The 23,076-nt window shown below is 35.1% G+C and overlaps 1 protein-coding gene across 1 annotated transcript; it reads right to left on the bottom strand.

Annotated features, from left to right (window-relative positions):
• Positions 1–764: 764 nt before the first annotated feature.
• LOC128993453 (retinal homeobox protein Rax-like) lies at positions 765–23,019 on the bottom strand. The gene is made up of 5 exons (XM_054417357.1): positions 22,403–23,019; positions 18,492–18,582; positions 3,386–3,585; positions 2,128–2,361; positions 765–1,498 (listed from the first exon to the last, which is right to left on the bottom strand). Exons 1-5 carry the CDS (start codon positions 22,650–22,652, stop codon positions 1,167–1,169), a joined length of 1,107 nt encoding a protein of 368 aa, XP_054273332.1. The 5' UTR covers positions 22,653–23,019; the 3' UTR covers positions 765–1,166.
• Positions 23,020–23,076: the final 57 nt, after the last annotated feature.

Here is a 23,076-nt window from a genome sequence, read left to right as displayed (position 1 = left end):
ATAATTCACAATGGAGCGTCTGCACAAAGTTTATGTTTACTTGTTATCACTGATTTTACAATGACAACAAACCGGCCGGTACGGTTGCCATGCACTAACTCCGTGGGCGTATTTTGGAGGAGACAATCCTAAAGTTAGTTGTTATAAAACAAGTGAAATCCCAATGAAAACAAATTTTAAAATGCCACTCAGTTCTAAAAATATTAATATCGTTGGTAATTCTGTGTTTTTATATAGGTACCTTATTCCATTATACTATTCGTAATAAATATGCACACTGGATCGATTGTGTAATATAAACACACTATAATATGATAGATTTAAAAGTCTTTCTCATAATCCGAGTGTCCAAGCCGCCCCCAGTAAAGCACTTCATTTCCCTGGGTCAGAGTGCCGATAGAATTCCCCTCACACACTCATGTTAGAATTTTAATGTAGCATTTTTAGTTAACACGACTAAATAAAATCCCATTAATTTGTTGTTTCTTGATTATTACAAATCATGTACTAGAATGACTGATACACAATAGTAAAACAAATCAAAACCACATAATATTTGTGTGATCACAGAGTGAACAAAGTTTTTTAGGTCAACATTTTTTTGTAATCTTTTCATAAGAATATGAGAACAATAAAAAAACATATGTGTTTAAGGTTTGAACTTTTCTTTAAAACTGGACAAGTATCTTCGATTTAATTTAAGTTAGATTTTTTACTATCTTAGAAAATGTTTTGTGAACATACGATCTGTGAATGGACTCCATCAGCACTCTGAATTTTTACCGTCAAAGGTTCAATTCCACATTCACCGTGCAGTACATGGGAGTTAGTATTCCTACCAATAATACGGGAAACATCATGTTAACGTCATGCGGATTTGTTTCAACTTTCGTCACAGAGGCGTTGCAGAACTTGTTACTTATTAAGATATTGGTATTTTGACATAATGGTTTTGGTTTTGACTTTGTTATAGTTATTATTAGTCGTAAACACGTAAGTAAAAGAAAGGCCAAAGGACCATTTCTCGGATTCAGATTTTTTAGGACAGCCAATATGAAACAGCACTTTGAAATACATGATCTATTGATACTCCGTACAGCAAGGTGAATGTGGAATGGAGTGTAGTGCTAGTACTTGCCCCGGGACGGACATAGACCACGTTCTAGTCAGTTCATGAACGGAGGCAACGTCCCGTAACTCTGCGACTCCGGTTCTATCTTCACTCTACACTCCCCCTTGTCCACATTGTACCCTCCGATATTGGTGGTGTCCTTCACCTCACCCAAGCCCGGGTCCTGGGTGTCCGGGTGGTACTGCGGGTGCGGGTGCGGGTGTGGGTGGTGGTGGTGCTCTCCTTCCACATACTCATGCTTGGGCTCCATCTCCAGAGGATGGGGGTAGTGTGGTGGAGAATCCTCGCCTCCGCCCATCATGAACTCCTGGTGGTGTCTCATGTTGGGGAACATCCCTACGGAGTTGAAGTTTCCATGTTGAGCTCCTGAAAGCAATGCGGAGATAAGTGAAGGTCTTGGATCGGTTTTTGTAAAGTTTTCATTTTTTACTTTCATGCTTTGGCGTTAAGATAGAATGTTGGTGGAAATTTTACAAAGAGGAAATCAAAATCTTTAAGTATGAGGGTAATGAGGGGGGGATGAGGCCGATGAGGGTAATCGGTGACAAAGTAAAGCTCTGTAGCATACTGCCGATGTGGTTAGAGCAAAAGTTTTGTCTTCTAGCCAAGTATCTTTCTTTCAACACAAAAATCATGAAAATCCGTCAAGTGGTTGATTAGAAAAAAACCCTGTCACATTTTAATATTATCGATGGATGATGATGATGATACGTAATTTGGTCGTAAAACAAATGGTACTATAATGCTATAATTCCAAGAAATGCTGTTGATTTTTCTGTAGTTTAATCTCTATAACGATATAACGTAATTTCGTAGTCCAAGGTAATTCATTCACGCACAGTTTTAAGAAATGGTCACACCATGCAATACTGTACTTGTTATTTACCGCATGAAATACACCAAAGACTGGTTAAAACCATGCTTAGCAAAATGCACTTGTCATAAAGGCTGGGAGAGGCCTCTTCTCAGTATATGAACACATAGTCTGCACTCACCCATGATCGGATAGTTGTTGGAGTACACAGGCCCAGGGGAGTTGCAGCTGGGGGCAGGATGGTAGTTGTAGTCATTGAGGATGTCCATCTGAGCTAGCTGGTAGGAGGGAGGGTAGCCCCAGGGGTCTGGGGTGCTAGTAGGCACAGAGGGAGGGTTACTGGCCGGAGAGTTGAAGGGACTCAAGGGTGTGAAGCTGTTGGAGCCTATAGACGAACTGGGGGATCCAGGAACTCCTGTAGGAATACGTCAAGTTTTGAAACCTATTATTTTCATTTTCTTAACTAAACACAGGGGAATTGTAAACTGTATTATCACAACTACGTGCCATTTCATTCAGGTGCTTTTCAGTTTTCCATATCTACTAGTCTATAAAAGTAATACTTCTTGCCAATGTCCAAGTTACTAATCATCAGGGGTCATGTGAAATCCCTCAACAGAAAGTAGTTTCGGTGTTCTCTGGGCACGATCAAGGGTAAGGTACGGTTTCATTAAATGCCATTCACATGGTTAATCTAGATTGCTAGCTTAAACTTAAAATGCTATATTATATTGAAAAATTCAATATGCAGGGTATTTCATAAAAATTACAAATTAGAAAAGTAACTTTGAAAATTGTTAATACACCAAAAATGTAATACAACAAACAAAACTACAAACGGATTAACTCAACCCCTTTGAACATAATTATTTCAAACAAATACTGGGGTTTCCAAACCTATTTGTATTCTACCAAAGAATCAATGGACGTTGCGTAACTTAAATAGATTATCAAACTAGTAGTTAGATTGTTAGATAACAAATCATTTTAACTTCTTTGTTTTTTGCATAACGTACATTTGTTTCTAGTTTACTTTGAATTCTTGTTTAAAGCGCAGATAAAAACAACTGTTTACATAAGTAACCATCGTGGATTGGCGAAGGAGAAAAATGCATTCAATTGATGTTCTCTCCTTACATTGTGGATAATCCTGTTAACGTTTTCAGAATTTTGTTTGTAAATATCGCTAATGTTTTAAAGGGAAATCTGACAAACCCCTCAATATTTGTGATATACTGGGAGTTACCTGTGCTTTCTCACGCCAATTACCTAGTCCGATATGCTAACCATAAGGCTAGTAACGTAATTTCCCTATTTGCTTAAGTCTTGTGTTAGACCCAATTTACTATTAACCTCATTTTACTACGTTTTTCTTTTCTGCAAAACTACCTTTATTCACACGCAGTTTTCTTTACCAAGCAACACCCCCTTTTTCTCACCTGTACTTGGTAGATATCCCGTCTTCCTGGGTGGCTCCCGTTTTCGCCATTTAGCTCTCCTGTTCTGGAACCACACTTGGACTCTGGATTCGCTCAGGTTCAGCTTGAGGGCGAGTTCCTCCCGAGCGAACACATCGGGGTACGGTGCTCTCTCGAACGCTCGCTCCAACTCCTCCAGCTGATAAGCCGTGAACGTGGTTCTGCAACAGGTATATGAATATTATAAAACATCTGACTAGTTACGGTCAAGGAAGATGGAATCAAGAATTGAAGTAAGGACTGTTAGTTTCGATTGAAACAAAATATTAAACATACTTTATATGGAATAACAATTTAGAGCGTGGATTTGCGTTGCAAATACCAGTGTGGGATGTGTGTGTGTGTATACGCTATTTTATTGAATGATCTATTTATAAACCTGCTAAACCTCCACTGAAGAGTCGAAACTGGAAACTTGTTTTCAAACAAGAACTTCTCATGAAACACACACCAATATTGGCTGATGTTTTTGCAGTAAATAAAGTATATTTATGTTACAAAGTCAGGCTAGGCCTACCCCTAGAACCAGCCACACTAAAATTTCTTCCCCGGAGTGCTCAGGAGCTGAGAAAAATCCAGGGGTCGATACGAAGTTGTCACGGCATTGACTGATCAATTTATTCATTCGAAGGCTCAGAGCTCTAGAAGTGCTCGGGAAATCCTGCAGACGCTCAGTTGGAGCTTTATCATCCGGTGTCCGGACAGTTGCGGACACGGACAATTGGGGACATGTCTTAAAAGCGGACAATTGCGGACACTAGGGATTAATGCTACCTGACAAGGGTTTGACAGGTGTCTACAAATATTTAACTGCTGGACAACTGCGGACACATGTTCTGGAAAGAGTCTGATTTCCACATAAAGAACAGATACATACATATATGATTTTAAGACTGATTTCCATCACCCTTTACACACTAACCTAATCTTAGTTACCTTAGGTTAGGTTAGTGTGTAAAGTGTGATGGAAATCAGTCCTAAAATCATATATCATGTATGTATCTGTTCTTTAGGTGGAAATCAGACTCTTTCCAAAACATGTGTCCGTAGTTGTCCGGCAGTGAAATATTTGTAGATACCTGTCAAACCCTTGTCAGGTAGCATTAATCCCTAGTGTCCGCAATTGTCCGCTTTTAAGACGTGTCCCCAATTGTCCGTGTCCGCAACTGTCCGGTATTCATATCATCCTCACCTTCGTTAAAGTGGTTTTGGTAAATGTTGCCTAACTTTTATACTGACTCTGTAAGGTCGACGAGTATTCAATCTTAGCCAATATGATATAAATACTCGTATTAAACTTTAAACTATTTGGCTAAAGGCGTTGGTAAATAATATAAAATATAATCTATAAGTATAAAAGAGGATGTTTGTATATGTATATATATATTTGACAGTGATAAACTCAGACACCGCTGAACCGATTGCCACGAAACTTGGTACATACGTGTAGAATTTCATGGAATAGGTTTATACACCATCAATTTCATGATCCGTCCAATCGGCTCCGCCCCAGTGGCTCTGGAGTTTCCCATGTTAACCTTATGAGAAATGGAATTAATGAATCTTAACAGCTGTTTCAATTAAACAAGTTGGTTCTGTTCTATGATGTTCAATAGCATTAAAGTTACAAGGATTACCAACAGGGTGCAGCACTATTATTTCTTTTACATTTATGACAACAGCTAATTTGCAACCAAAAGGTGAGTGAGCATAGCGAACGAACTTCAACCTGGAGGCGAGCTAGCGTAGTGAACGAGCTAACCTGAAGGCAAGTGAGCGTAGCGAACGAGCTATCCTGAAGGCAAGTGAGCGCAGCGAACGAGCTCCAACCTAAAGGTGAGTGAGCGTAGCGAACGAACTTCAACCAGGACGTGATTGAGCCATGCGAACGAGATCATCTTGAAAATTAAGAAGTTAAACGGGGCAAAGCCCGCGGGTTACAGCTAGTATAATGTAAAAAGAAATTCCTACAGAGTCGTCGGGGCCTATAATAAGTCATCGTGGACCTGTTTCCCTACCTTATCGTAGCATTTTAGGATTGCAGGTAGGTAATTCATTAAGATAATGTCAACTATGTAAATCATTGGATAGTGTACCTCTTAAATACCGTGATAGTTTCCAAATGTCCTGTAATACTTTCTCTGTTTGATCAATAACATTATGTTGGTTTTAAATTGTGCAGACATTATCAAATTTATATTTGTTTGTTTAATAACATGAACACGGTTTTTCAAAATAACCCTGAAAAGTTTGGATAAATATGTTCAGCCGTTATTGAGTTAATTCATTACATAGTTGACATTAAGGTCCGGTCTCAAAGAGCTTCGTTCGCTCAAATGTTGGTATCAGTATTAGTATCAGTATCAGGAGTGTCAGTAAGTTTTTTTTCTTCTATTAGTAAATCATAAAATTAATTTAAAATTAAATTACTTAATAAATTTACATTAACCCACGTATAGGAAAATCTAGTTTTTCTTAAAGCCGGGGAGCTCCTGAAATTAATAATTTTATTCAAAATATACTTATTAGTTAAATTGGTTGGTTAGTACAAATTATTAAGGCAGATTTTTCCCTTGAAGAACAATTTATTTATTGATGAAAGCAAACCTGAATACAAGACAAACCTCAGTACCCTTCTGTGGTGACCCTTTTAAATTGCATATATCTTTTTTTGTTGTCAACACTCAAAGTAAGGGTTAACTTTTTATCTTGAAAATCAAATTTTGCCTCGAAGGTCCTATGAATAAAATGTGGATCGGGACGTCTACCAATGTAATAGATTTCCATTTCACGCTTCTTACGACGTAGGACGAGCGTTTGTTGTTCCACTTCCACTTGAGTAAATTCAATACTTGGATCATCACGAGGGGTTATTATGTCAGCCAGAAAAAATGTGTCAGTTTTAGTATGTCCGCCAAGTGGTTCTGGAATACGGTAGTAAGTGTTAAGACAAAGTTTTCCATTTTCATTGGCCAGCCATAATACGATCGTATTTGTAATATGTTTCAGGAGCACCCCTCTTCCATACACGCCAATAGATTTCAAGACTCTTTCGTATACCTCAAATTGTTTTAGATCCTGAATGAAGTATTTCACGCCCAGGAATTCTTTTAGTGTTTCCCCTTGCGTTTCAGTCCATACAGCGGTGACCGTTGGAACCACAAACGCCAACAAGAAGACGCCCAGCATGGCGATGTTACTTGATTCTGTAATTAATTAAACACTTATCCGAAAACAACCGATCACTTACTTGCACCTAACAAAGTTTGTAACTGAAACACTGGCAACGGTCGTACTGATGATCAACGTTATTCTGTGAACTTACTTTTACCGCGTTCAAACAGTTTTCGCAAAATTCAGTAGAGAAACTAAAATATCAGAAGAGTAACTTCGATGATTATTACACCATCATTTACATGTCATGTCTAAAATTAATGAGGTTGTGGCGTAGCTGGTGTAATTTGTGTCATCTGTGATTGATGTCATTTGCGCCACTGCTCGAAAGTTGTCTTGTTTTCCGTTCGGTTTTCGAAAAACAGCAATTTGACAAGTTTTTTTTTTCAAACGCTAAGCTGTACATCTCTGCATATACTTGAGTTAGGACTTAAAACTTTTCGCTTTCCAGACTTTACATCCGGCCGGTACGCGTCGCTCACCTTCTCAGTTATTTTGTGTGTTTTTTGTATGTTAAACGTCAGTGTTCATTGTTTAATGTTCGTGTTACGTGTTAATTAGTTTTTTAAAAAACGATGACGACCTTCAAATGAAGTGATAACTTATATCCTTGGGAGCCTGAAGATGACTCAACGGAGTTGAAACCGGTTGCAACATAAGCAACGAATTGGATTACTTAAATGCAGGTATTTAAACCACTTTAAGTATTATGCAGTAATCCGGAGGCTAACATCCATCAATATGAAAATTTTCGCTTTGCTAAAAATATACCATTAGAGAGCCCTTACATAAGATAAGAATATTACTGTATGCAAAACAATTATCAACAACGGTTTTCTGTAATTTCTAGACTATTTTACGCACGTACGTTATGGAATGACGTCTTAGATAACGTCAATTTAGCATTGCTCAAGCTTTATAAAGCTAGCTTATGAAAATGTTTGCTATGGCGGGATTCTAAAATTGGCTGACTGTTATGCGTATTGGCAATATATTTTTCTCCAAAAGAAAACCCCAAACAAATTTGTGTCAATAAAAGCCCAGCCAAAGGGTTTATTAGGCTACAAGGTACATTATGTGGGGAGAACCAAAAAATATATAATTGCCTGATTTGCGTTGCCTATTTTTTTTTTATTGAAACAAAAACTTGCATCTTTGAATATCCACGTGGACATTCCCTTGACAGTATTTGGCATAAATAACTATCTATTTGGAGTGCCTCAAACCATAATGGGTTCCATACTGTTTTCAATATTCATAAAAACGTTTTTCTACACTAAGAAGGCCAAGGTCATGTGATATAGGCAAAAGCCCCGGAGCATCATAAAATGCGCTTAGGCTGGGCGCACACTTATGTGGTCGGTATAATACTTAGGTAACAAGTTTGATCATGTGTGTGTAGATATAGGTATCTATATATATAAAAGGCAAAGCCCTCACTGACTGACTGACTGACTGACTCACTCACTCATCACTAATTCTCCCACTTCCCACTTACCTAGGAGGCTGAAATTTGGTGCACTGATTCTTTAGGCATCAAATAGGAAAACTAAGTGGTTTTTGTTCTGATCGGACTCTCGGGCTCCGCCCCAGTAGCTCTGGAGTTTCCCATGTTAACCTAATGAGTACTCATATTTAAATGGAATTAATGAATCTTAACAGCTGTTTCAATTAATCAAGTTGGTTCTGTTCTATGATGTTAAATAGCATTAAAGTTACAAGGATTACCAACAGAGTGCAGCACTATATTTTTTTTATATTTTACAACAGCTAATTTTAAAACAAAAGTGAGTGAGCGTAGCGAACGAACTTCAACCCGGAGGCGAGTTAGCGTAGCGATCGAGCTAACCTGAAGGCAAGTGAGCGCAGCGAACGAGCTCCAACCGTAAAGGTGAGTGAGCGTAGCGAACGAACTTCAACTAGGACGTGTGAGCGCAGCGAACGAGCTCCAACCTAAAGGTGAGTGAGCGTAGCGAACGAACTTCAACCAGGACGTGATTGAGCCATGCGAACGAGCTCACATATGAAGTTAAACGGGGCAAAGCCCGCGGGTACAGCTAGTCTATCTATATATATAAAAGGCAAAGCCCTCACTGACTGACTGACTGACTGACTCACTCACTCATCACTAATTCTCTTACTTCCCATTTACCTAGGAGGCTGAAATTTGGTACACTGATTCTTTAGGCATTAAATAGGAAAACCAAGCTGTTTTTATTCTGATCGGACTCTCGGGCTCCGCCCCAGTGTCTCTGGAGTTTCCCATGTTAACCTTCATATTTACTCATATTTAAATGAAATAATTAATGAATCTTAACAGCTGTTTCAATTAAACAAGTTGGTTCTGTTCTATGATGTTTAATAGCATTAAAGTTACAAGGATCACCAACAGGGTGCAGCACTATTATTTCTTTTACATTTATGACAACAGCTAATTTGCAACCAAAAGGTGAGTGAGCGTAGCGAACGAACTTCAACCTGGAGGCGAATTAGCGTAGTAAACGAGCTAACCTGAAGGCAAGTGAGCGCGGCGAACGAGCTCCAACCTAAAAGTGAGTGAGCGTAGCGAACGAACTTCAACCAGGACGTGATTGAGCCATGCGAACGAGCTCACTTATGAAGTTAAACGGGGCAAAGCCCGCGGGTACAGCTAGTAGTGTATATAGGTATAGTGTAGATATTGAGTGCATAATTATTTAAAGAAATATACAGTTAAATGGTAAGTTTGCTCTTCTATCTATAATATTAAAACGAAACTGTGTTTTTTTATTTCACGATTCTGAATCAACCACTCGACGGATTTTCATGATTTTTGTGTTGAAAGAAAGATAATTTTGAGAACTAGGGAATGTCGAAGCCATAATTTTAGTTTAGGGTCCCAGTTTTTTAGAAATTAAGTTTTAATTTTTAAAAAGTCTAGCAGCCGACGCTAAGATTCTAAACTAGCTTTTGGTATAAAATAATTTGCTTAACATAACAGCTGTAAACATTCAGCTTTTGTGTCACAAATTCAGCATTTGGATAAAAATGTAAAGACATACTTAGGGTTGACTTATTTATACTATGTGTAATGCTAATCATTGATACGTTCAATTCTTCTGTAAGAGGATGACAGATTAATTAAATATACATAGTAAAATACTAGGATGTACAAATTATTTTTTAAAGCAATCTTTGTAATCTTCGATTTGTTTTAGAGCAATATAATTTGTTTTAACTAACAGATGGTTAAATATAAACTATGGAACTATGAAGTTATTTTATTTACTCTTATTTTGTCATTGATTATAGGAAATAAGTACGATTAGTAGAGATAACTAGACCACAGTTTAAAATAGTTTAGACCAAAATTAATTAAACCACAGTACAAATCGAGGCTCTGTACACGAGTCTTAATAAAAAAGAATAAATGCAAATTATTTTACTGCTCCACTTTTCAAGGAAAGAATAAAAAAATAACAATGTTTACATGTTTTAATTCTTCATGGTAGCTTTTTGTTTACAATTAATGTTTGTCTGCTTTAACTTTATTTGGATTATGCCCGGAAATATTGATGTCATAAAAAGAGGATCAAGAATAATCAGGAATCACGATTTTAAATTACCACCACAACCTCAGCCGGGTTTTATACAAAGATAAACAGATGGATGACATAGATTGAACACAACGTCAACATTGACCTAGGATACTGCAATTACACAAACCATCCTTTTATGAAATCGTGTTCAGTTGTGGTAACGTTTGGGGTTGCCTATATCAGCGCCCCCAAACGTGAAAATATCACTTTTATTTCAACTATAAATGTATTGTAGTTTAAATTAACTAATATGGGAAATTACGATGTACATTTATTCAATGAGGGTGGGTAATTATCAAGGATAGAACTGATAACGGTATGGATAATACACATTGACAATTACGTCATTAGCTTTAATAGCGTGTTTACTTTTTATATTCCTGCTACATGTGACCAGTTCTTTTTTCAAATGAATATTATTTGAACCAAACAGCTGTTTCAAAACAAACTGTTGTTGTTTTTACTTTTCTTTGTTTACACTTATTTATTTAGCAATTTTAATGCAGTGAAATTTATATAAAGGATAGGTGTGACGATTAGTTTTGATGTTAGGACGCCAAAGTTAAATTATGTGTACTGTGAGTTTTATTGGATATTATCGTTTTGTTTTAGGTCGTTTCTATTCAGACCTACTGGAAATTGTGTATAGTAGTTGTATTGTGGTGATAATAATTATGGAAGAGGCCGGTATGCTATGGAAGGTGGTATCGTTGACTAGGTATACAGGGTGAGTTTTAATTGTCCCCCCCCCCAACTTTTTTCTACATTTTTTCAAATATCAATCCCAGACCACTTCCAAACATTGTTGGGTAGTAAGTACTTCATTTTGACAAGGTGGTCATTTCCGGCCGCCATCTTGGATCCGCCATATTGGATGAAAATTTTTTTTTCAAATGTAAAGGTGGGGTTGTGACCCATTATTTCGAACTACATTTTTACCCTGATTACAATGTCGCAAACCGTTTAAAAAAATCTTGATTCATTCTAAAGTTACGAGGGCTTTTTAAAACTTTATTTTTAGCCCATTTTAACATTGTGCATTTACAAACTAAGACCATAATCCCAAAATAGTGCTAGATAATGATAAGTATACACTACCAGTAATTGTCCACCTATTTTCACTTGGTTATGACTGATGTATTTTTTTTCGGCCGCCATCTTGGATCCGCCATTTTGAAATATGATAAATTATTTTAAATATGAAGGGGGTGTTGTGACACATCATTTTGAACTACTTTTTTAAGCTAAACTCAATGCCGCAATCCATTTTTTGTTATCAAGTTTTATTTATGAAATATTGAAATCTTTTTGTTAAAAATGTCAATATTTCAAAATCAAAAAATGAAAATGAAAAACGGATTATGGAACTAAGTTCAGCTTAAAAAAGTAGTTCAAAATGATGGGTCACAACACCCCCTTCATATTTAAAATAATTTATCACATTTCAAAATGGCGGATCCAAGATGGCGGCCGAAAAAAAATACATCAGTCATAACCAAGTGAAAATAGGTGGACAATTACTGGTAGTGTATACTTATCATTATCTAGCACTATTTTGGGATTATGATCTTAGTTTGTAAATGCACAATGTTAAAATGGGCTAAAAATAAAGTTTTAAAACGCCCTCGTAACTTTAGAATGAATCAAGATTTTTTTAAACGGTTTGCGACATTGTAATCAGGGTAAAAATGTAGTTCAAAATAATGGGTCACAACCCCACCTTTACATTTGAAAAAAAAATTTTGCATCCAATATGGCGGATCCAAGATGGCGGCCGGAAATGACCACCTTGTCAAAATGAAGTACTTACTACCCAACAATGTTTGGAAGTGGTCTGGGATTGATATTTGAAAAAATGTAGAAAAAAGTTGGGGGGGGACAATTAAAACTCACCCTGTATACACTTCTCAATTATACTCTCTCTACTGTGCTACTTATAATCAGTGTGCGTCTGTGCGAATCGGCTACAAATCTCACTTCAACGTTTTTCACATCGTAAAAATTGCAGAATTGCTGTTTTATTGTAAAATTATCGGATTTAAATTGCATATCGTATAGGCCTATGATGGAATAAAAACATATTTGGTCATACAACATTTGTTTACAAGATGATTTTTCACATTAAAACTGCAAGCAACTTTGTCTTTATATGTGTAAACTAGCTGATCTGAATTGTACACGGTTTTAACTGACTACTGAATTCCCGTACGTAGGACGGGCTAACACCTCGTACTAATTAATATTATTGATACTTATTAGATTAGTATTAATGGATTGGATTGGAGTAAACTGGACACTACGAAATTAGATTAGGATTAGTTCTGAGTATGACAAAAGTAACGAGAACAGTTTATTAATTGTACACAAAAATGTGGAGTTGGATTAAATAGTCAAAATAAAAGAGTTCCATAATTTTCCATTTCAAATAATAGATTCAATAAAGATGGATTTATTATTGAATTGAAATACCAGGGATTTAAGTTGGATTCACTGTGTGAAGATGGTGAACGATTAAAAATTTTCAAATTTCCCTATATGTATGACGAACTATTCATTTAGTCATGTACGAGAGCTTAAAATCAGTTTTCTGCCTTTTATTTATTTATTTATTTTATTTTATTTTCAATGCTACAAAACAGCACATGCCAATTACTTTGTAGCATTAATCAAATAACAGGAATGTTAACATGATATCACAATTAATAACACAACTAGGGAAAAAATGTCCGTCTTCAATGGTGACAGTTTCACTCAAAATATAAATAAAGAATATAAAATATAAATAAGAATATAAATAAGAATGACAATATAAAATTTAAATATACAGTAACAAGAGAATTTATACTAACTAAAATAATACTGATGGTCATGAATCAAATATAATAAATATAATTTAAATATATAACAAATAAATATGTACTATTTAAAAAAATTATAAATTAACGCTGATAAGAAAGTTTGAATTCATTTAACAAACAGACATTTAACTTTTTTAGTGATAAATGAAATATATCAAATTGATAGGAATTACAAGTGCGAGACATAATATTTAGTGGAGAATTGAATCCAAGATTGGTACGAGAGTAACGAGGGGTAAATACAAGAGTGCTGCGTGAATTGTGTCGTGGAACGTGAAAATTGATTTGTCCCAGCAAGTCACTATCGTCCAGAACACCGCTCACCAGTTTATGGAGATAAGATAAGGCGGGCAACTTCCTTCTGTCACTGAGACTAGTCATATCAAACATGGTCAAGAGCTGGTGGTATGAGATGTTGAATGTATAGTGACCAAATGTTTTAAAATACATAAATCTTAAAAATCTTTTTTGAATCGCCTCAATCATGTCTTCAAGGTAAAGCTGATGAGGATACCATACAACTGATGCATATTCTAATCGTGAGCGCACCAATGAACAAAATAATAATTTTACTGAGTTTAAATTTCTTAAAAAGCTGCAAGATCTATGAATGAAACCTAATACTGAATAAGCTGCCTTACAAGTGTTCATCACGTGTTCTGCAAATAGAAATTTACTATCGAAAACAACACCAAGATCTTTAAATGCTGACTTTCTACATAAGACAACACCATCCATTGAATAAGGAAAATTTACAATAGTTTGGGTAGTTTTCCTTGTATAACTCATAACAGCACATTTTTAACATTAAATAATATATTTTCTTTACTCCAAGCAATCAGTTCATCAATATCAGTTTGTAGCTGTTGAGAATCCAAGATTGTGTTAATATTTTTGAAAATTTTTAAATCGTCAGCGTACATTAAAATTTTACTATGTTTTACACACCTGGTTATATCATTTATAAATACTATGAATAATAAAGGCCCTAAATTTGAACCTTGGGGGACACCTGAGTCCACCAGGTTGTCCAGTTTTAAAGATAATTGACTTAAAAGGTACTGCCTTTATTTATCAACATAATCCAAAACATATTTTGATTTCTATTTTTTCTGAATTAATTTTATTAACGTACTAAACGTGTAGTAATATCTAACTAAACACTATAAATTGCTCATATTTCCATTATTCTTCGTTAACAGATGGCTTAGAGCTTAAACGATTTTTAAAGTCAAACCCCAAATTGTTTTTCTCTTCATCCCTGAAATCGAAGAGTCACCATAAGCATACACACAAAAAGGTAGACGACAAATTTACAAAAATGTATTAAAATTGAGGTTGGGTTTTTGGACGCAAAATGTCAAACTTATAAGGATTTTAGTAGTTAGTTAAGGGTTTAACTTGAAATGAAAGAAGTGATGCTAGACCCTAATGCTACCCAGTCCAATTCATCTCGACACAATAGACTTCGCACAATAGAAGCTCACGCCTGTGATGGGTTTTGTTGGTCTGTTTCATCTTATTAAAACATTACTGATGAAATGCAAGTGGAATTTAAAACAATTATTGAATAGAATATTGCTTTAGAAGATATTCTAACTGTTTTTATCGTTGCAGGTAAGCTCAGCAGACTGGTGAACCGATTGTAAGTTACATACAACGATAGTTCTTAAGAATTAAAATTATTGTGTTAGCGAATATCTATCTATACTATTATAAAGAAGAGGTGGTGTCTGTGTGTGTGTGTGTTTGTATGAGATAATCTCAAAAACTACTGAACCGGCTGGTCTCAAATTGCACACAAATGAAGCTACAGCTCTGAGGATACATATAGAACTATTCCCGCTTCGATATTGTCCTAGGGCTCCGCCCCGTGGGCTTTCAAAAATTTGATGTGAGAGATTTAAAAGTAAATATTGATTGATGGTATCCATGGTAACAAAGAACAAACCTACAAAGTTTGAAAATGTAAACAAGCAGAACTAACTGTCAAATGAATTTTGGTTTCACAATTCCACACAGCTGGTTCAAACATTTATTTAAATACTGCATGACTGCATGAATATTAGAACAGAGAGGGTAGGGATCATATTTAAAATAATGACGTCACTAGCCTCAATGTAAACATTATTTTACATTAGGTACTATAAAATGGAGCTGTCAAACCATATGTTAATGTCATTTCATTATAATAGGATTCTTCCAGTTACATAACTTTTTTTATGTTTATACTCAATTATATGTACTGAGTCTGTTCTAATATTTGTGATATGCTGTGATAATATTTTATAGTGAATATTTCATTGTAAAAAGAAATTATTCATAGATATAGGATATAATTAAGATTCTACAATCATTGCCGTATCAAACTAGGCCCTTATCCTGAGTTTTATGAGAATTATGTTTTAGATTTATTTTTGTGTAAACAGTAATTTAATATCCCTGCTGCAGCAAACCTATAGACTAAGCGAATTTCTATTTGCCTGATTGTCATTTCTCTCAAATATGTTAGAAAACTACACTATTGACAGGTTTGGAACTATTGTGATAGCTTTTTCGTTTACAGTCCAAACCATTAAACAGGTTCTTTTATTATACCTTAAAATATATCATTGGTTTTGTTTCCTAGGTAGCCTAAATAAGTATTCACAGTATGAGTTAACAAAAAAGTACTAGACCTATTACTATTATCAAGTTAAGTAGGCTAATACAGTTCAATTTCGTTTCTACAATAAATGTTAGGGAGTGAAACCATTTGGCATTTTCAAAGAACCAGTATTAACTCTTTTGCATACTGACCCCGTAGCAAGGCACGGGTATAGCTGCTAGCGAATACGAATAGTAGTGCTGGTTGCAGTAGCGCCAGTCAAATTTTTAAGCGACCGACACTACTAATTGGGACCGCCGGAATTGATTTTTTTAGTATCTTATATAACTTAGAGTTAATCATGTACTACCACAAAGTCTTCTTTCTACATCAATTACAATTCCATAATACCCCCGCCGCAGCACACCTGCAGCCTATTTTCAATTAAATCTAATTCAATAACATTAGGTTTAACGAGTATCTAGGTTATGCTGCTACAGGGAGGGTTACGAAGTGTGATTTTAGGAAAATTAGTATAGAATAAATCAATTTGCCAAATTTGATAAAAATATATCCAAAAGGAATTAAAGAATTTTGTCAGCTGTTTCGACTGCACAAGTTAGTTCTATGATATTAAATAGCATTAACAGGTTTTAAGGCACCTATAGGGTGCAGTCCTATTATTTTTTGCATTTAACACATGCATTACACAATGAGACCTCTACTTTTTTCTATGGTTCAGGGGCAGTGGTAGAGCAAAAGAACCAAACTTTCTTAAACCATGTCCTCACCCATAACTGCAATAAGCATTTTATACTTATATGCCAACCCCGTACGAAGGACGGGTACTCTGCTAGTATTCTATATTATTAATACGCTTATTATACACATTCAATACATTGTTTTGAACCATGGTAAAGCAACCTATTTAAGCAGTTAGCTATGCACAGCCATGCATAACAATTTTAATCAGTCTATATACACGTGCTTCTTTGACACGGATGTTTTTGTGATTAGCTGTGAACACATTCCTCCGTAAATGATTCAAATTGATAAAAAATCTTACGTTTTATGAGGAAAAGTAAAACATTAGGGCTGATCTATTTAAAAATTCTAGTGGGGAAAACTCACCTCAAACTCAATTAAACTGAAATGATTAAAATCGGTGGAAACACTATTGGAGTTGTGGTAACAAAAATACCTCTATTGTAATGATATAAGCATATAATTCCGCTGTAACAAAATTGATGCCTTTTAAGCTAATAAATAAGATATACGGCACGTTGTATGATCTAGTTTAATTTTCAAAATTAACCCTTGGTTATTGTGATCTTTAGATATAAAACTTAAACGGACATAACACCATTATGGAGTATAACGGACCATTTCCCCAAGCTAATAATAAAAAACCGCACTTTGAAATAAAAAAAATATATAACGACTAGCTGTACCCGCGGGCTTTGCCCCGTTTAACTTCATATGTGAGCTCGTCCGCATGGCTCAATCACGTCCTGGTTGAAGTTCGTTCGCTACGCTCACTCACCTTTAGGTTGGAGCTCGTTCGCTGCGCTCACACGTCCTGGTTGAAGTTCGTTCGCTACGCTCACTCACCTTTACGGTTGGAACTCGTTCGCTGTGCTCACTTGCCTTTAGGTTAGCTCGTTCGCTATGCTAACTCGCCTCCGGGTTGAAGTTCGTTCGCTACGCTGACTCACCTTTTGGTTTGAAATTAGCTGTTGTCAAATATAAAAAAATAGTGCTGCACTCTGTTGGTAATCCTTGTAACTTTAATGCTATTGAACATCATAGAACAGAACCAACTTGTTTAATTGAAACAGCTGTTAAGATTCATTAATTCCATTTAAATATGAGTACTCATTAGGTTAACATGGGAAAATGCAGAGCCACTGGGGCGGAGCCCGAGAGTCCGATCAGAATAAAAACCACTTAGTTTTCCTATTTAATGCCTAAAGAATCAGTGTACCAAATTTCAGCCTCCTAGGTAAGTGGGAAGTGGGAGAATTAGTGATGAGTGAGTGAGTGAGTGAGTGAGTCAGTCAGTCAGTCAGTCAGTCAGTCAGTCAGTCAGTCAGTGAGGGCTTTGCCTTTTATATACGAGATAAACATTACCCAATTAAATGTAGAACTTTTATAAAAAAGATTTGAATTTGAAAAATTAATGTAGGAATGTGAAATACTGTAAAGTAACAGTCTGAAACGTGTTTTGAACTTTCAAAGGCCACCCACATCCTACAAACCCTTGGTCACGTGTTGGCCAAACCACACATCGGTCAGCCCGTATGTTGGACATTTAAATTCAATTACCTCCATGATGCAGTTTATTAAATGCCAATGTTTTTGTAGCCAACTGACGGTCCAGTACGCATGACTGCTCGGCACCCCAGCGCACGCGCCCCTACCATATGGGGGCAGAGATGCGATCTGGCGGATATTGTCGGAATTATCATCACTTTATCTAAAGTGTTCTTAAATGCCCACCAGGTGGTGCTAGTTACACCTTCGGTATATAGGGTATTTAAATACCACCACATGACGTCAGACCGAGGTAGTTTGAATTTTGCATATGAGTGGATAGGGGTTGCTGTGGGATGTAGAGAGCTTTTAATAGTTTGATTTTCACAACATAAACCGTTTCGGGACTGTTGTTGGTTTTTAGTGAAGTAGACATACATTCTATCAACCTTTGAAAACTTTCTCATTAAAATTATAAACACTAATGGGAAAGTTTGTAAATATATTTTTATATTCGTGTTTGTATTCCTCATTCTTAACCTTGGGTTAAGTGCGTAGTCTAACCAACAAATATTTAAACTCTATATAGAGTCATAGAGTTAAATTATTTTACACACCTTGTCTTTTTCTTCTTAACGCCGTTGTTGTCACCCTTTTTACTCTTTGATTCGGATTTCTTTGGTGGTGGTGGATCCGTTGTTCCTGAAACTAATAATAAACAATTAATAAAAATAAAAATAATAAAACAGGGGTAATACATTTTTTTTATGCTGTAGAAAATGTTCACAACAATAGAAATTATGTCACATGATAAATTTGATAATTTCATTTTGACAAGCTTCAGAAATTGTTGTATGTATACTAACATAGACAATCATGACTGTGATTATGATTTGGCGTTTTATTTTTAATTGGTGTGTTTCCATAAGTGTTTTTTGTTAAAAGTAATATTTAATGGTTAAGAGGAATCAGATTTATATAGATTTACAAAATTATCTTGAATTTTAGTTAAAGGAATTAGATTTCGACTCTGAAGAGTATTGAGAAATACTGTATTCTGTATGTTTTATTGACAACTCGTAAGAGTATTGACGCAATCTATCGGACAGTATCGGTCAAGGATAAGACTTCAAGTGTAAGTATTACAAGTAAGTTATCAGATAAATCAAACTATGAATGTAACTATTACAAATTGTTAAATATCAACCACTAAGTTAACTACAGCCATGTATCTACATGGTTCGATGAAATTCGAGATATTTAATCCAAAACCTAAAAATTAACAAAAAATCTTAATTGTGTTAAACATTAAAATAATTACTTAAAACAAACAAAAAACAATAAAACCTATTCCTACATTTTTAACCAAGCTTGAATTTTCAAGTAAAATAACATGAACTATAATTTGCACAGATGCCTGTATAATTGCACCAAAACTCCTAACCTAAATAATAATACCCCCGCCGCAGCAAACCTGCCGACTAAGCGAATTTCCATTTGTCTGAATTGATTTTCAGTTAAATATATTTTAATAACATTAGGTTTAACGAGTACCTAGGTTTGCTGCTACAAGGAAACTAATAAAGTGTGTTTTTGAGTAAAATATTGATAGCTTAGTACAAAATAAATAAATTTGCCAAGTTTGATCAAAATATATCCATAAACAAGCAAACTACAACATTTGACAATATTCTCCATAAGAATAACATGGGAATTTTAAATTTACAATTTTTTAAATTTTCTCCGTTACTAATAACCGAACAAAAATACTTTTATATACTAAATTATTTGTTTTTTTAAGCTCTTTAAAAAGGTCTAAAGAGAAATTGGGAAATTTTGTGTTTTGAGGGTCAAAAGTGAGAAAAACCAATTTTTACCCCATAAAACCCCCCGTAAAGCCCCGTTCCCATGGTCCGATCATGCTGGTTCGCGAACTCATTCAAGTTTATCTCCCTTTACACATTTAAACCAAATTTCATCAAAATCGGACCAAAATTACTCAAGTTATCGCGTTCACGGACGTATATATATATATATATAAATCTATATATATATATATATATATATATATACATATATAAAAATTTGAACGAATGGTGTTTTTGGCCTCTGGGGACATCAAAACGAAAAAGTAAATCGGTCCCGGGTCTAGGTCTTACCGTGCCACCTACGGTAATAGCTACTTCCCTATAGGGAAATTCGCTAAAACTTATTCATTTAAATAAAAAGTGCGTACTTGTTTTTTACAAAACCATAAGGATTTACATAGTAAATAAATAATCTATTATTATTATATCTATTATTCAATGTTATGTGGAAACAAATGTAACTAACAACCAAAATTAAATGCATATAATATGAATAAGAATTTTTTTAAATAAGGTATTTTATTTTTTTTATAACAGGAATGTCAACGCCAATTTTTGGGTGTCAACAAACATTTATTTTTACATTATTTATGTAATAAAATATAAGATTAAGGCAAGCTCAGAAAAAGTCGATTTTCGATTAACGATTTACCAATTTGATTTAATAGTTGTAAATATAATATACCATGAAAGCTGGCATTCTGTTAGGAGAAACCACGAATTATCATAAAAATAATAAGCCAATGCATATTTTTTATTGTGGTGAGAGTTATTTCTGAGCAAATAAATGGACAAAATATTTATTCTGTCTACAACATTGGTTGTATGTTTATTTCCAAAGGCTCCAATGGTTTTAAAATCCAAAATTAAGTCCTAAACGATGTTGTCAATGATTTTTTAATTGTTTTGATAGATAATACTTTAAGAACCTTAGCAAAATTGGCCATAATAAACAACCTGTTGCCACAGAGAGTATTTAATGTTAATTAAAGAAACCCTGCTGTCGAATTTTAGTTGCTAAACAAATTTTATTGTTAATGATAATTAATTGACACAGGGACGTGTTATAGGTGGGTTTTTGATGAGATCTTACTGGTATGTTATTGCATGAAACAGATTGTAAATAAAACTATGTTAAAAAATATATATCTAATGTTAAAATACCTCAGCCGTACTTATTGTTTGTTATTCTTTCAATTTATTAACTTATTAAAATCAGGTGTGATTATTTGTTTGTATTAAAAAATTCTGTTTTGTTTATTTCAGCTTAATTTATTTGTCTATGGCTTAACCAATCAATAGTTTTATTAATACTTATGAAGTCAAACTGGGTGAAGCCCGTGGGTAACATCTAGTTTCATTAATATTTAATTTAATTTACTGTTACTAGCAGCCAGAGTCACTTCGTGACTTTAAAGTTCGCGATATATTTAAATTAATTTACAATTTGTATACTGCTCTGAGTTAAGTTAAAAATTATTTATTTTTTACGTAATGGCAACATTTGCTAGAACACCTATAGCTGTTGTTTCATGTCTAAAATATAAAGAAAAAAAAGCTACATACTTCCTTCATTATTACTAAGTTCAAAAAGAGGGGGATTTACTGGATTATCCATGGATAAGGGCAGTTGAAAAGGGTGAAAACGATTATTTCTCATCATATCATATACCTATTATTTGCATTGCGTGCGCGATCTCTTCGAGGCACCTTAGGAAAATTACAAATACTATTGAAACATACTATGAAAACATAAGATCTAACATTAGTACATAATTTTACTCTTTACATTTTAACCTAATAGCATTACAAAATTTTACTTGAATTCACTAAAACATACTACGAAAACACAAAATCCAATGTAAGCACAAAACCTAATGTAAGTAATTTTCTTCTTTACATTTTATACAAATAAAATTACAATATTTTACTTGAATAATAAAACAACGCCAACTGTAGTGATTTTCCACATTTTCGTATGGATGTAAACAAAATTGTATCTTGACCATCTGTTTTTATGTGAATAAGTGTAAACTTGAAAAAGTTAATATGATTGACAACATAATTCAGCACAAACTCTGAAATTTTAAAAGCCGATAAGACGAAGGGCTTTCACGGGATATCATCCAAATGGCACATCTAGAGGATAAGAGCTTTAAATTTATACCCATATGCCTATGAAAATAAATATTTAGGGGTCGATTTCCTGGATACAAAAAAAAAACAACAAACTATTTTAGGCCTAATGTTGGATATTGTTTATTTCAATTAATTAACTAAACATATTCTTGTCATATTCATATCATATTTGGATTGTGATCTCGGAGAATAATTTATATGTAGGCCTAGTAAGTATGTCTGAATACGTAACGTTTTGCAGTATATTTAATGTAAATTGATTCTTAACCGTTGGAAAGTAAAGTAAAATTTAATTTAATTTTAAAACCTGATGCCTTTGTGCATTGACTTCAGTAAGAAAACATTTCACAGAATAATGTTAATTAGTAAATAGGTTCTTCTGTTAAACTTTCAACTTCCGTAATGGTAGGTTCTGTAACATACATTCCTAATGCATTTATGTGTTGGCTAAAGTGTTTAAATTTTCAAAATGGTTTGTTTGTAAGGTTTGTAATCCAATAAGCACTGTACTGTTCACCCACCTTGTGGTATCATGTTGGCGTTGTCCTGCAGCTCGTGTTCCTTGCGCTGCTGCTGAGCCGAGGGATGTTGGAACATGACAGTGATGTCGTGGTGATGTTGGTCCGGAGGAACCTCGTGTCCCAGCCCCAACATCACCTGGATGCTGTGGACGTTCCTGGAGTCCGACTTGCACAGGATGGTCGAGGTGCCGGGTAGCTGCCCTCCGGTAAAGTCGGAGAACAGCGAGTCGTCGAAGCCCGAGCCCTCCATCACATCCAGGATGGGCTTGAAGAAGTCGGAAATGGTGCCGGTGTCGGACGACGTGTTGGAGCCGAGGATGACCAGAAGGTGGAGAAACTCGAGGTAGAACCTCCAGAAGACACGGCGGAATCCGCGGGAAAATATCACAAAGACATACGAGTCGACAAGTCTAATTGGGCGCGAAGGAAACACGCTTCAATTAAACGGCGTATAAAATAAACCGATCGGGATTAAATAATACGACTAATCAAATTCCTGCTAACAGGCTGGCTCAAATTGAGTTAGACCCAATTCAGCTAACTACGTTCAATAAGCTATATTGTCACAATTGTGGTTCCTCTAACTCAGTCTAGAGCGGGACTAACCGCGAGAAGCACGTTACCTACACTAGCAGTACCTTCCGCATCGGGAATTTATATATTAATAATATTTT

The sequence above is a fragment of the Macrosteles quadrilineatus genome, unplaced genomic scaffold, assembly GCF_028750875.1.
Source record: "Macrosteles quadrilineatus isolate MER2022 unplaced genomic scaffold, UCM_ALF_1.0 Scaffold_4__1_contigs__length_99947679, whole genome shotgun sequence".
NCBI lineage: Eukaryota > Metazoa > Arthropoda > Insecta > Hemiptera > Cicadellidae > Macrosteles > Macrosteles quadrilineatus.
The sequence above is the reverse complement of the archived record's forward strand: the minus strand, read 5'-3'. Positions and strand labels throughout refer to the sequence as shown.